At 45.8% G+C, this 13,628-nt stretch overlaps 1 protein-coding gene across 1 annotated transcript in view; it reads right to left on the bottom strand.

Moving 5' to 3' along the window:
• The window catches only part of PTPN14 (protein tyrosine phosphatase non-receptor type 14), a gene marked incomplete at its 5' end in the record, with an annotated part of 93,943 nt that extends 81,863 nt beyond the window's left edge, over positions 1-12,080 (bottom strand). The window contains one exon of the mRNA XM_081112672.1: positions 11,907-12,080. Coding sequence (XP_080968798.1) covers positions 11,907-12,080 — 174 coding nt within the window. The remainder of the gene's footprint in view (positions 1-11,906) is intronic.
• Positions 12,081-13,628: the final 1,548 nt, after the last annotated feature.

The following is a 13,628-nucleotide window of genomic DNA, read 5'->3' as shown; positions in this document are numbered from 1 at the left end:
ACAGGAAAGTTCTGACTCTGACTTCACGAGAAAACCAGACCTGGCCTCGCCTCCACACAGCTAGAGGCCCAAAACCTCTGCAGGGTGTTTTTAAGTGATACTTTCAGGTGGGAGCGGCGATTTGGTCCAATTTCCTCCACACTGTCCCACAGGGCAAGTTCACACCAGAAGTCTATGCATTTCTTGAGCAACGAAATACCAACAAACGGAGCCAAGATTCTATTTCTATCGACTCAGACAAACTGGCTTGAGTGAATTCCGACCCTATTGTTCCTCTTCCAGCTTCGGGGAGTCCGGGAGCTGTTCCAATGTGACTGATGACGTAGAGCAGTGGTTCTCAACCTGTGGGTCGCGACCCCTTTGGCGGTCGAACGACCTTCTTTCACAGGGGTCGCCTAAGACCATCCTGCATATCAGATATTTACATGACGATTCATAACAGTAGCAACATGACAGTTATGAAGTAGCAACAAAAATAATTTTATGGCTGGGTCACAACATGAGGAACTGTATTTAAAGGGCCAGATGGTTGAGAACCACTGACATAGAGGCGGGGAAATGTGGCTGAGCTGAAGAGAACAGGCTCTGAAGTCACTCATCTCCCAGCTGTTGCCCTCACTGCCTCGGGGGCGGTGGCCAAGCTCCGGGGCCTCCTCACGTCTCAGAGCTTCCTCATCTGTAAAATGGGGATGCTGCTGCCGCCTATCACCCAGAGGCTCCTAGGGGTAAAAATGCGGTGATGCCAGCCAACCGTGCCTGTGGGGGGCACCTGTTAAGTAACCACTTCATAAACGGTGTCTTCTGCGGCTGCTGATGCTACTGCCACCATCATCGTCACTGAGAAAAAAAGCAGGCAAGCCTCAAGAATCTTGTTCATCAGCGCTATTGGCTACCCCATGAACCACTGGATCAGCAAACGGCAGTTGTCTGAACTACATGAGAAAAGGCAAGCCAAAGTCAAAGCTGGGAAGCCTGTCTGTCCATCACACAAAAATCTGAAAGGTGTAAGAGCCCTGGCCAGTGTGGCTCAGGTGGCTGGGGGTCATCCCGTGCCCCAAGAGATTGCCAGTTCCGTTCCCCGTCAGGGCACATGCCCGGGTTTCAGGCTTGATCCCCGATCGGGGGCATGCAGGAGGCAGCCTACCGATGTCTTACTCTCACATCAATGTTTCTCTCTCTCTCCCTTTCTCTTCCTCTCTCTCTAAAAATGAATAAACACAAATGAAATAAAATGTGTAAGAAAAAATAATAGTCACAGAGCAGTGGCTCCCACAGGGTTTTCTTGAGAGTCTCATTACGGATGTTGGTGGGACCCTGGCACATCACTCGGATGCTGTCCTGGGAGATCCATGATGGAGGCTCAGGTGGATCTTAATGTGAGGGAACCTGGGTACTTCACAAACTGGGAAAGGGGCCAAGGCAGTTCTGCATTATACTGAATTCTGTTACGGAGCGCAGGGCCACAGAAGGGTATTCTGGACGGCCAGCGGCGAGTCTGCATAGCATCAATGAGGTAATACATGTAAACAGTAATGTGCTATGGAGTAAGTATTTTAGTTGGAAAAGAGCCCTTTTATAAGCATGGGTGGAGAAAGGGAGGGCAAACTTTACAGTTACTTAACAGGCTGCCCATGATTTAGTGTCTTCAGCTAAAAGTAGTCTTGACTTTTGGGGGTATAATTGATGGACCTTACTTCATTCAGAGGATAACACTCGCTCAGATTAGTAACATTCAAATTATAAAAGGCCCTCAGTCACTGCATTCACAGGCTATGATGGATTTTTCAAAAGGAAATTTTTTAAAAAATGTGTTTCCTGCTCCTATGCTTGAATAAAGGCCAGTATTTTAAATTTCCTTTTCTCATTCCCATCCACCCAATCGCTAAACCAGACCTGATCTCCTCCCAAAGAAAAACCTGAGACAGAATATTCCACAGAGTATATATACACACCCAAGAATATTCTATCGAGTACACACACACACCCACACGCATGCACAGATAAATGCACACACAGGTGCGTACATTGAAAGGGGGGATGATGAGGTACAAGAGAAACCATGGTAAGGTAACAGGGCTGAGCCACCATGGATAGCACAGAACTCTAAATAACAAGGCAAACCACTTCTAATGCAAAAAAACACACCCTAATTCATGGCATAAGATTTGTGTTGTTGTTGCCAACACATCCTTTTCCATAGGACACAGCATATTTCAGGGTGCCTCGTTATGCATTTACCCCCCCCAAAAAAATTACAGAAAACTACTCAAAATATGGGGTTTCCAATGCAGGGTAGAATTGGATGAGACAAGGTAACCTATCGGACCCAGTTGCTACCTACTGACAGCCAGACAACCTAATTTTACAAGTGCTGAGTTCACTTGTCAAGTAAAAAGCAAAGTCCATTCATGAGCTCCCCATCCGCACACTGTTCAGTGAAGCTATGCTCAAAGTAACCTTCTCCATGCCCACGCCACCGCCCTCCTTCCTACGCCAGCTGTATCTGGGCTCTGGGGTATTCAGTAGAGGAGAAAACCCGTCTCAAAGTTCCTACCCAGCCCTATCTGGCTTGGCTCAGTGGATAGAGCATCGTCCTGCGGACTCAAGGGTCCCAGGTTCAATTCCGGTCAAGGGCATGTACCTTGGTTGTGGGCACATCCCCAGTAGGGGGGGAGGGGGTGTGCAGGAGGCAGCTGATCAATGTTTCTCTCACATCTATGTTTCTAACTCTCTATCCCTCTCCCTTCCTCTCTGTAAAATATCAATAAAATATATTTTAAAAACAAAAACAACAACAAACAAACAAACAAAAAAGCTCCTACCCAGCTCTCAAGTTTGCAATGCGGCACTGGTGTGTTCTGCCACGTGTATACAGTGCCACGCAGGAAATGGAATCAGAACCTAACCGCTCGCTTCGATTAACGTGGGCACCGACCAACTTCCTGTGTGTTAGCCAAGGGACCATCATCCCCTCAGGCCCAGCTGGGACCACAGCAGGCCTGTTCACAGCTGACTTGCCAACTTACACTCCAGCTGCATTCCGGAAGCTGAGCCTCACTGCTAAACATCGCCACACGGTTGAGGAGAACGTGGTGGATGAATCCGAATAGAAACCAGCTCCTCCGTAATCAAAGGTCTCCCACTGTGTTTCCCAAGTTAATTCAGGGACTACTTGATCGGTCTATCTCTGAGGCACCCAACCTAAGCCAGGTCCACCTCCTCCTCACCATACCTCCTGGTGAGCTATCAATCCCTTTTTATTCCTCTCGTTTTCTAGGAAAAACAGCTCAAGGGTGCTAATTCTGCAATGAGTTCATTGCAAATGATGAGAAAAGAAGACAGGAGAACCAGCTCCCAGGAGAGCAACCGTACCTCTGAATCAGTTACTAAAAATGCACCACTAAGAAAAGACACAGGGGAGCCACATTACGTTGTCGTTTTCATGAGTAGTTTCCTGGTTAGCTTGGCTTGGAGCTTTGCATTTGAACAGAGGAAGCAAACGCATATGCAGGCACTCAAAAATATGTTAGTTTCTTCAGTGATAGAGTGGTGTGTGACTATTTTAGTGTCAAAGTAAGGTCTCTTTCTCTTTTGGTATCATGAAAAGACTGTAGGGAGTCATGGTCTTCCAAAACAGTCTGGAGCATTGTTAGTTGTTTTTTTAAAATATGTTTTTATTGACTTTTAGAAAGAGAGGAAGGGAAAGGGAGAGAGAGAAACATCGATGTGAAAGAAAAACATCAATCGTTTGCCTCTGATGTATATACTCCCGCTGAGGACCCGGACATGTGCCCTGACAGGGAATCGAACCGGTGATCTTTCGGTGCATGGCATGACATTCAACCAACTGAGCCACACCAGCCAGGGCCACTCTGGAGCATTTTTTTATTCATTTGTTCATTTATTTGTAGAGATGGTGTTATCCCTCTCCCCCTCCCCAGCAACACTGGCTATTAACAGGAAAATATTTCTTGGGGGTTGTTAGGTTTTTTTTCTAATTTTTCAACCAATGGCAGAGCTTTAATGCTATTTGTAAGGGTTACAGACACAGCCTTGGCAATTACTAGGGATTAAGTCCATGATCTTATCTCAAGCATTCTGAAGAGTTAATCATCCAGAAGCAAAAGTTTAAAATTTCTTGCACGAAGTTGTAACAGGTTGCCTGCAGTACTTCAGTTGTAAAGTTAGAGAGTTGCTCTGCCTCCACATAAAACATACAGGAATTAGGTAAAGCACTAAAACTTCCACCGAGGCTAGGGAAATACTTCTAAAGACGTACAGGCGGGCTCTGCAACGGCGCTTCATGCGATCACATTCCAATGGCTTTGGAAAATAAGCCACTGGTCATCAGGTGGATAATTGTACTAAACAACTTGTGTGCAATCAACCTCTTCTCTAGGTACGTCTGAGGTTTCTAGAGCTGACACATCTATAATTTACTCCTGCACCACCTTCATTTTCCTGGCCGATCTCTTCATCACAGTACAGGAAAAGAAACTGCAGAGTAACACAGACCCAAGAAGCAAATCTCATAGCCACGAAAAAATCACTCCGAATAGGCAAAACGATGAAGACTTACAAGTTAAGACTGGGGGAATGATTTCACCTACAGTCTCTATGTCTAGAAAATAGACACTGGTGTCAATTTGCCTCACAGAGCTGACATTAAGCTAAAAAGATTATTATCCTTACGAAGACAAAAAGCAATACAAACTGGAAGACTGGAAATCTTCCGAGCTGACTACTTTTCAATTGATTCTTTATTGGTGTTGATTATTTTAGTCCACTGCACATACAAACATACATGGCTGTGGTGAAGCAGGCTCTCAAGTGCAGCAAATGCCACTATTCTCTGACAGGGTCAGGAAATTAGGCGTTCCATTAAATCAAACAAATACTCCCACAATCACGCTTAAGTCACCAATTCTGAAAACATTAGCATACAAGCAAACCACAGAAATATCCTTAAAGTAAGTTAGCTTTTCTTTGATGATAGGAAATGCATGTTTAAGATTCCATATCTTTATAAACTCCAGCCATGATGAAAATAGCAAAATGCAAGGCATCTTTCCTGCAGCCAATAGCCTTGGATAAATCAGCTTTTAGGAAAGACAAAAATAAAAATTTACAAATGAAAAGGGGGATACACTGGAGGATATTCACCCACCCTAGGAAATGATTATGGATTTTTTTCTTGCGGTTCTTTTAAAAACCAGTGTTCTTAGTCTAGCCATGAGGCCAGGAGTTACTGAATTCACATTCCCAAGAAGGCTGGACTTCCTCATAGAACAACAGTTCTCTAAGTTGAATAGAGTTACTCAGGCACGTTGGTCCAAGTATTTACCCCTCCTCCATTTATTGTTTCCTAATTAAAACTAGAGTCAAGATTATCCCTAAAGGAAATAATGCTAGCATATTTTTACATTTTATTAGACTTCTTTGTATTATTTACTACTATTAGCATGGCTCCTTGCCATGTTTAGTAAAAATAGGAGCCACATTTTTTTAAAATATATTTTATTGATTTTTTTACAGAGAGGAAGGGGGAGGGATAGAGAGCTAGGAACAACAATGAGAGAGAAACATCGATCAGCTGCCTCCTGCACACACCCTACTGGGGATGTGCCCACAACCAAGGTACATGCCCTTGACCAGAATCTAACCTGGGACCCTTCGGTCCACAGGCTGACGCTCTACCCACTGAGCCAAACCGGTTAGGGCTGGGAGCCGCATATTTAATTTTAAATGTTCTAGTAGCTAGATGGAAAAGTACAAAGACATAAAATTAGCTGTAATAACTTTTATTTTAAATGATAAATTTGAGATATGATGCTTTCAACGTGTAACTAACATAACAATGATTAACGGAACATCTTAACTTTTTTTCCATACTAGGCCTTCAAAATCAGATACATATTTTACACTTACTGCACATCTAAGTTCAAACTAGCACACTGTAAGCGTTCAACAGCCGCACAGTCTTAAATGAGTAGTAACTGTTCAAGTCATTGAAAGAGTTTGGCTTCATGTAAGGTCAGTATGTAATAACAAAAGCCACCGATAAGTGGACCAAGCAGCCCAGCCGGTGTGGCTCAGTGGTTGAGAGTCAACTTATGAACCAAGAGGTCAAGGTTCGAATCCCGGTCAGGACACATGCTTGGGTTGCAGGCTCAATTACCAGTGTGGGGTGTGCAGGAGGCAGCTGATCAATGACTCTCTCATCATTGATGTTTCTATCTTTCTCTCCCGCTCCCTTCCTCTCTGAAATCAATACAAATATTTTTTAAGTGGAACAAGCAGACTTATAAAAGGGGGAGAGCCAGTTCCCTGAGAACATAGGAGCAGAGCCCAGAGAGCATGTGCGGTGTCCTGTCGAGGGGACCACCCTATCGAAACAGGGATGGTTCCTTAACCATCCTGTGCCAAGCACTGTCCATACTATGGCAAAAACGAACTCATTTAATGCCCCGACAACTCATGGAGGCTGTTACTATTACATCTCCATTTACAGATAAGAAAATCGAGGCACCAGCAGTTAAGCAACTGCCCAAGATTACACAGCTAAGAAGTGGCAGAGCCGGGGTTCAAACTCGGGTAGTTTGATCCAAGCTCAGCTTCCTAGCCATTCAACTCTGCTGCTTCTCCATGTATTTATTTTTAAAATATGAGAATCAGTCATCAGGCCACATTGCTTTAACTATTTCTCTCTTAACCTAGGCCAGAGATTTTTCAAACTGGGTTGGGGGCAAAAAAGGACACAGGAAATGGAACTCCCGCCAGCCATCCCTTCTGCAAACAGAACAGATGCATTTTATACGTTAAAAGTGCCACTATTTCATTTGGGGGAAAAAAATGGGTGAAATCCATGAATCCAAATATGTTGTAACTATATTATCAGAATTCTAATCTTCTGAGCTTCTGTATCTCTTAAATCCCTTCCTTTAATGAAGTTCCTGGCCAGAAGCTCCTACCTATTTTTTTTTGTTCTGAACTTAAAACAATTAAAAATAATCCTGGCAAGGGGAATTCATTTTATTTCCTCTTGCCGGGATTATTGTTGCGTCTACCTAATGGCCATCTCTGATGCTCCTGTCCCTCCAATCCCCATTCCTCTTTTGCTCTTTGGTTCTTCTCCTAAACTAGTGGTCGGCAAACTCGTTAGTCAATAGAGCCAAATATCAACAGTACAACGATTGAAATTTCTTTTGAGAGCCAAATTTTTTAAACTTAAACTATATAGGTAGGTACATTGTTATTAACTTAATTAGGGTATTCCTAAGGCTTAGGAAGAGCCACACTCAAGGGGCCAAAGAGCCACATGTGGCTCGCGAGCCGCAGTTTGCTGACCACAGTCCTCAACCCAAGGTGATCAATGTCAGGCTCCGCCTTGAAATCCTTCCACGGCTTTCCATCTCAGGGCTGCGTTTTATTCCCCAAGGAATTCAAAGAGGATTTAATAGAAAACTAAAATAACTGTGAAACACTGAGTTCAGCATTTTTTTCCTAACCTATAGAGCTTCCAAGGGTGTTTCCCAAATCGTGGACCACGGCCCCTCTTCTGCCACTACACATCCCTGGGAATTAGAATGGTGGAGCCAGCCTGCCTGGGTGTGAGCCAGCCCAGCGAAAGCGGGCAGGGCAGCCTGAACTGTGGTCCCACATCCATAAAACAGGGGTAGCAGGAGAGCCACCTTCCAGGCTTGTTATGAGAATTAAATAGCTGACCTATGGAAGGTGCTCAGCACAACAGGTAGCACATTACCAGTAAAGGGTGGCAGTTGTTTTCATTATTTTGGTGACACGTTTTGGAAATGATCTCCTACAGGATCTGGCTAAAATTCCCTATCCAGATACATTCAAAGCTTCAAAAGCGGACTCCTCCCAGCCCTTCCACACTCCTGTCCTCCCCGCCTTGACCCCTCCACACACACACACACACACACACACACACAAATGGATCGGTGCAAACTGAACTCTGCCCTTCCCTGAAAATTCCATGGGCTTTCCTGTTTCTGTACCTCGGTACGGACTGTTCCCATTGCTTTGCTGCTTGTTTGTCCTCTTCTCTAAACTCTGGGGTTTCTGGGAGCAGGGACCCTATTATATTCAGCTTCCCTGGGCGGGACTGTATGTGCTGACCTAGGAACTAGGCCTGGGCCATCTGGATGCCATTTGACATGGCAGCACATCACTGCATTCAGAACCAGACTTGACCCTCAAAAAGCTTCCCCTGTGGACACATGTCATTACACATCTGTCAAAATGCACAGGATGTACACCACCAAGAGGGAACCCTAATGGGCCCAGTTGGTTAGAGCATCATCCCAATACACCAAGGTTGCAGGTTCGATCCCTGGTTAGGGCACATACAAGAAGCAACCAATGAATGCATCAATAAGTAGAACAACAAAAAAAATCAATGTTTCTCTCTCTCTCTCTTTCTCTCTCTCTCTCTCTTTCTCTTTTTCTCTCTGTTCTAATGTAAACTGTGGACTTGGAGGGACAAGGATGTATTAATGTGGATTCATCAATTGTAACAAATGCTCCCTGTGATTCAGAATGTTGATGGCGGAGGAGAAGAGGAGAGCAGGTGGGGGCAGGTGGTACATGGAACTCTGCTTCCCACTCAATTTTGTTGTAAACCTAAAACTGCATTAAAAAAATTATCTACTAAAATTAAGGGACGAAACACAAATTGTAATTAATGCAGATCTAAAATTAAATCAAAATTAATTTTCCTTTCCTAATATAAAGCTATTACCAAGTTTAGGATACACCTAAACCACAGGGCACGTCTACTGGCAAAAGGCAATACCCGCCCGAATCGGGTTTCCAAGCCTCATCAAGACCAAACGTGTTGTTATATTTTAGATGGATGTCCACTTTCTCCTCTGAAGCGCCAAAGGCTCTATTTGGAAACTGACCCCAATACAAAGTCAAGTGAGTGGAGCAGACCCCGGTCACCCCTCCGACTTGAGCCTCGGAGTGGAGAGCGCATTCCTCCTCCAGGTGTGGATGCACAAAAGAGGAACAAAGTACCGGACTGCTCTAGCTCACCCTTCAGTTCAGAAGTAGCTACCAGATTGTTTCTCAAAAGGCCATAGCTCAGACGCCATCTGTCACAGAACAAAAGCACACAATTAGGAAAGAAAGTGATGTGCTCTAATGCGGATGCACCCGCTGGGGGCACGTCAAAATAAAGCCAGCGCTAAGCGCGCACCACCCCTGAGCATTAGAGGATCAGTCACCCTGCCACACACACCTGACAGCAGAATGTGACTTCCCTGCTCTGGCCTTTGTGACAACACGGTTGTGCGATAATCTGGGCTTGACCTTTGCCCTCTCACTACCAGGAACAATAGTTTGCGGAGAGTAATGACTAACCCTCCGCATCTCCAGGCACGCCTCACCTTGCGCCTTCCGCTGTAGCTCTACCTGGTGATTGGCAGAGGTGGCTTTTCAGTTCCCAAGAATGTGCTGCTTTTTCACATCCCTGGATCTGCAAAAATCCTGTTCCCCACGCCCAGGGTGACCTCGCCTTCTCTTCCACCTGCTGATCTCCTCTGTCTCCTTCAAGTCCCTGCTCCTCCTTTCCCTGAGGCTTCCTCTCTCTGCCAGGGCTGCGGTGTTCAGTGGGGCAGGAGGGCATGGCTGTCCCTGCACTGCATCTCAGCATGGATCACATTCGTTCGCAGCTGTTCGTGTAAATGTTGGATGCCCTACTAGTCTGCACATCTTTTTTTAAAATATTTTTTTATGGATTTCAGACAAGAAGGGAGAGGAAAAGAGATAGAAACATCAATGATGAGAATCATTGATTGGCTGCCTCCTCCTATTGGGGATGGAGCCTGAAACCCCGGGCATGTGTCCTGTCCGGAAATCGAACCGTGACCGCCTGGTTCATAGGTCAACACTCAATCACTGAGCCACACCAGCTGGGCAGTCTGTGCACATCTTAACAACAATGTCTGATGCACTGCAGTTGCTCAAGATTTTCTTCATTGAAAAAGACTCTCAAATTGGAACAATCACGTTATTATATTATTAGAGACAGCACTGCACATTTCCCATACTGTACCTCTTAATATTGACAACGGCCCTAAGTAAAATGAGGGTCATTATTCCCATTTTCCAGAAATGAAATTACTTTTCCAAGGTTACCTAACTAAAATGTGGCAGAACTGTAAGTTGAACTCAAGTCCAAGACTCCAAAGGCTGCGCCTGTAACTACTTAACCACATGCTCTATGCCTCCCAATGCGCGTGAAGAATACTTAATTACTCTAATGTGACTTACTGGGAATACCATACTCAAAAGGAAAATCACTGCATATATTTTTAAATGATCTGTAACTAAATGTTTGCCAAGAATTTAGACCAGCTTCCTGCCCAACTGATCTGCAGCATTAAGGTTCTTCCTTTATATTCATGCACAGCCCTATGTTTAAATATATATTTCCAGCCCTAGCCGGTTTGCCTTAGTGGATAGAGCATTGGCCTGTGGACTGAAGAGTCCCAGGTTCCATTCCAGTCAAGGGCACATGCCTAGGCTGTGGACTCAATTCCCTGTAAGGGGTCATGCTGGAGGCAGCCGATCAGTGATTCTCCCTCATCATTGATGTTTTTATCTCTCTCTACCTCTCCCTTCCTCTCTAAAATAAATAAAACTATTTAAAAATAAATAAATAAATCTACCCAAATGAGTTACTAATAAGCAAAAAAAAGAGCCGGCCATAGACAAACAAGGTCAGAGTATGTTTATTCTAGTGTGTCAGAGTTTGACAAGTCGGCTGGGCAAGATGGGCTCCTACACAGGAGAATCAACTCCGAAGACCTGACCTCTGAAATCAGAGAATAAACATGAAGGCCAGCAGGAGGCAGAAGTGCTCAGGCAGAACAGCCCCTCCAGGGATAAGAGTGGGCCTGTGGAAGACGCCAAGGGGAGAAGACGACCTTTCGTGCGTGACCCCACATCCTATATGCACATGGAGAGAAGGTGGCGCGTGAGGGGCGGGGATCAAACACCATCCATCCACCACTTCCAACAGGCACCTCCCCTCTTCTCCATCACCCTGAGGTCTTGGGCAAGGATGTCACAGGGCCTAGGAGTAGGGGTTGCATCTCAGGAGCTATAGCCATTTCAGCTCCGGCAACCACTCAACCATTCCCTTACCCACTAGCCGGTATGACGCATGGTTCTCAAGACAAATGCTGTGTGCGGTGCTCACCACGTCTCCTCTCCGGAGTGTCTGTAAGACTGGAAACCGCAGGGCCGGCTTGTTCGGAAGGACACGCTGCCCTGAGTAAGAGGCTCTCCTAGAGAGCAATGCCATGACTGACTGTACAGTCAACCTGGGTTTGCTTACAGCCCAAAGAAGGCGCACAGACGGTACAAAGGAAACGAGGCTCAGGAAGAATCTTAGAGGGAACAAAACCCCATGTTCCACACTCCTACAAAAAACCTCTCTGCTCGCACTCACTCTAAATGCTTGTTCTCTTTTTCTTCCCTTTGAAGAAGGAAACAGAGACACAAACGGGCAAAAAAGGAAGGCAGCTGCATCCCTCCCTACGTGGGCGTTCTCGCCTTGACAGGCAGCCGGGATGCCACCCCAGCAACCACTCCACCCTTGTACAGGCAGAAAATGACTTTGGCGAGGAGAGCCTCTCATTTCCAACTCCCCCTAACCCTTGCCATCAGTGGAAACCAAAGGGAGGCCGTCACCCCCTGGAAGCTCTAGGCGCGTTCTCGCTTCTCTCCACTGAAGGCTGTAAGATCGAGCCCCTGCTAATATAACAGGGTTCTTCTAACCACCAGGCTGAGGCGGAAAAGCAAGGCAGGTGCCAAGACAGGTGGGTGGTCCCCTGGGTGAGTTCTCGCTGGCGCACCCGCCACACTCACACCCTTACCTCCCGCAGCTCCAGCCTCTGGGCCACAGCCTCCAGGCACTCCTGCCCCGTGCTCTCCACCGACAGCGTGCACTCGATGACATTGCTGTCCAGCAGGCGGATGCGGGTGACGAAGCAGTTCTTGCTCAAGACGTTGTAGCGCCGTGTCCGGCGGAGCTTCAGGCCGAAAGGCATGGCTCTGGCCCTCGGGTGTCGCCCTCCTCTCCTGGCGCCCACGCCCCTGAGATGGCCTTAGCAGTTTCGGGACCGGGCGATGGCACTACCAGCCTTGCTCCTCCAGACACGGGAAAAGGTGTCCATGCCCGGGGTGGCACGCTGCAGGGTCGCTGCGAACAGAAAAGGAGCGAGGTCATTCGTGGAGGGGAAGCTGATGATACGGCACGTTTGTCACAGGCACAGACACCCTCTTCCCCCGGATCAACATCCAGATTCCAGAACCTGCAAGACACCTGGGAGAGCCCATGCACTTTATCTTATCTTGCAAGGGTGACATGATAAACTCGGTTAGAGCCGAAGAAATGGAGATTCAGAGAGATGAAAAGGACTCATCCAAGCACTGGCCAGTGGCTCAGTCGGTTGGAGCGTCATCCCGTACACCAAAGCGGTTTCAGGTTCCATCCCCAGTCAGGGCGCATACCTAGATTGTGGGTTCGATCACGGTTGGAGCGCGTACTGGAGGCAACCAAGTTGTTTCCCTCTCTCTCTCCTTCCCTCTCTCTCTAAAATCAATAAATATATCCTCAGGTGCAAATTAACTAATTAATTAATTAAATAAAGGAACTCATACATGGCAAAGAATTCACACCAACATCTGCAACCTCAACTCACATGCTTTTTTCACTGTACATCCTGTCTGCCCAAGAGAGCAATCGGAGTGGAATCAACACTGTTTCTTTAACTACTAAATATATATTATCTCATTTCAACCCCATGGACAACCCTGTGGTGTAGATTTTATGATCTCTGTTTTGCAGAGAGAAAAAGCAAGGTTTTTGTGGATTTAAAAAATTCACTGATCCTAAAATTAAAATCTCAGCACTGCCTCTCTACTTTCAGTAACATGATTTGCCTTTATTTTTATTTTAATATTTTATCACTTATTTTCTTGTTTATTTACTGAGAAAGGATAATAGAATATGGAGGAAATACACAATGAATATAGGCGGCAACTTCCTACTTTTAAAAAAACATTTTTAAATTTATGAATTCTTTCATGTGCTTGTCCTTTTTTTTACCAAATATTTAGACAGTCAGATATGGAGAACCACCCTATCACCATTTTGTTCTTTTACAAAATGCTTGATGCAAAAGCCCTGTGACCAAATCGCCGATAATTTAACTTACTAAAAATGAGATTTCCTGACACCCTGGTGGTCCACCAAATGCCAGTGATGACATCATTGCCATGGAGAACCCAACCATAAAACAACAACAACCAAGTGGCTTTTCCGTCCCACCCTGAGCCAGCAATGCTCTCACGGGGAGGCTCATACCTTCCAAAGAAGCCAGAGATGGCCAGGCAGCCCCTCTGTTCAACCTTCTGCTCTCCATATCAAGCTCACAGGACCATCTCCTGTTCCCATGATCCCTCTGTTAACCTGATTCCCTGCGCTGGGCAGTTCAGCCAGCCTTCAAACCCTTCATCCATAGAATTACCTCTGAGCCCCCCTGACACTTAAATGGACAAGTATGAATAACTACTTGCCGGAATTCTTGAACTAA

The sequence above is a fragment of the Myotis nattereri genome, assembly GCF_964212035.1.
Source record: "Myotis nattereri genome assembly, chromosome: 18".
In the NCBI taxonomy this organism is placed as follows: domain Eukaryota; kingdom Metazoa; phylum Chordata; class Mammalia; order Chiroptera; family Vespertilionidae; genus Myotis; species Myotis nattereri.
This window is presented reverse-complemented; position numbering and strand designations above follow the sequence as displayed.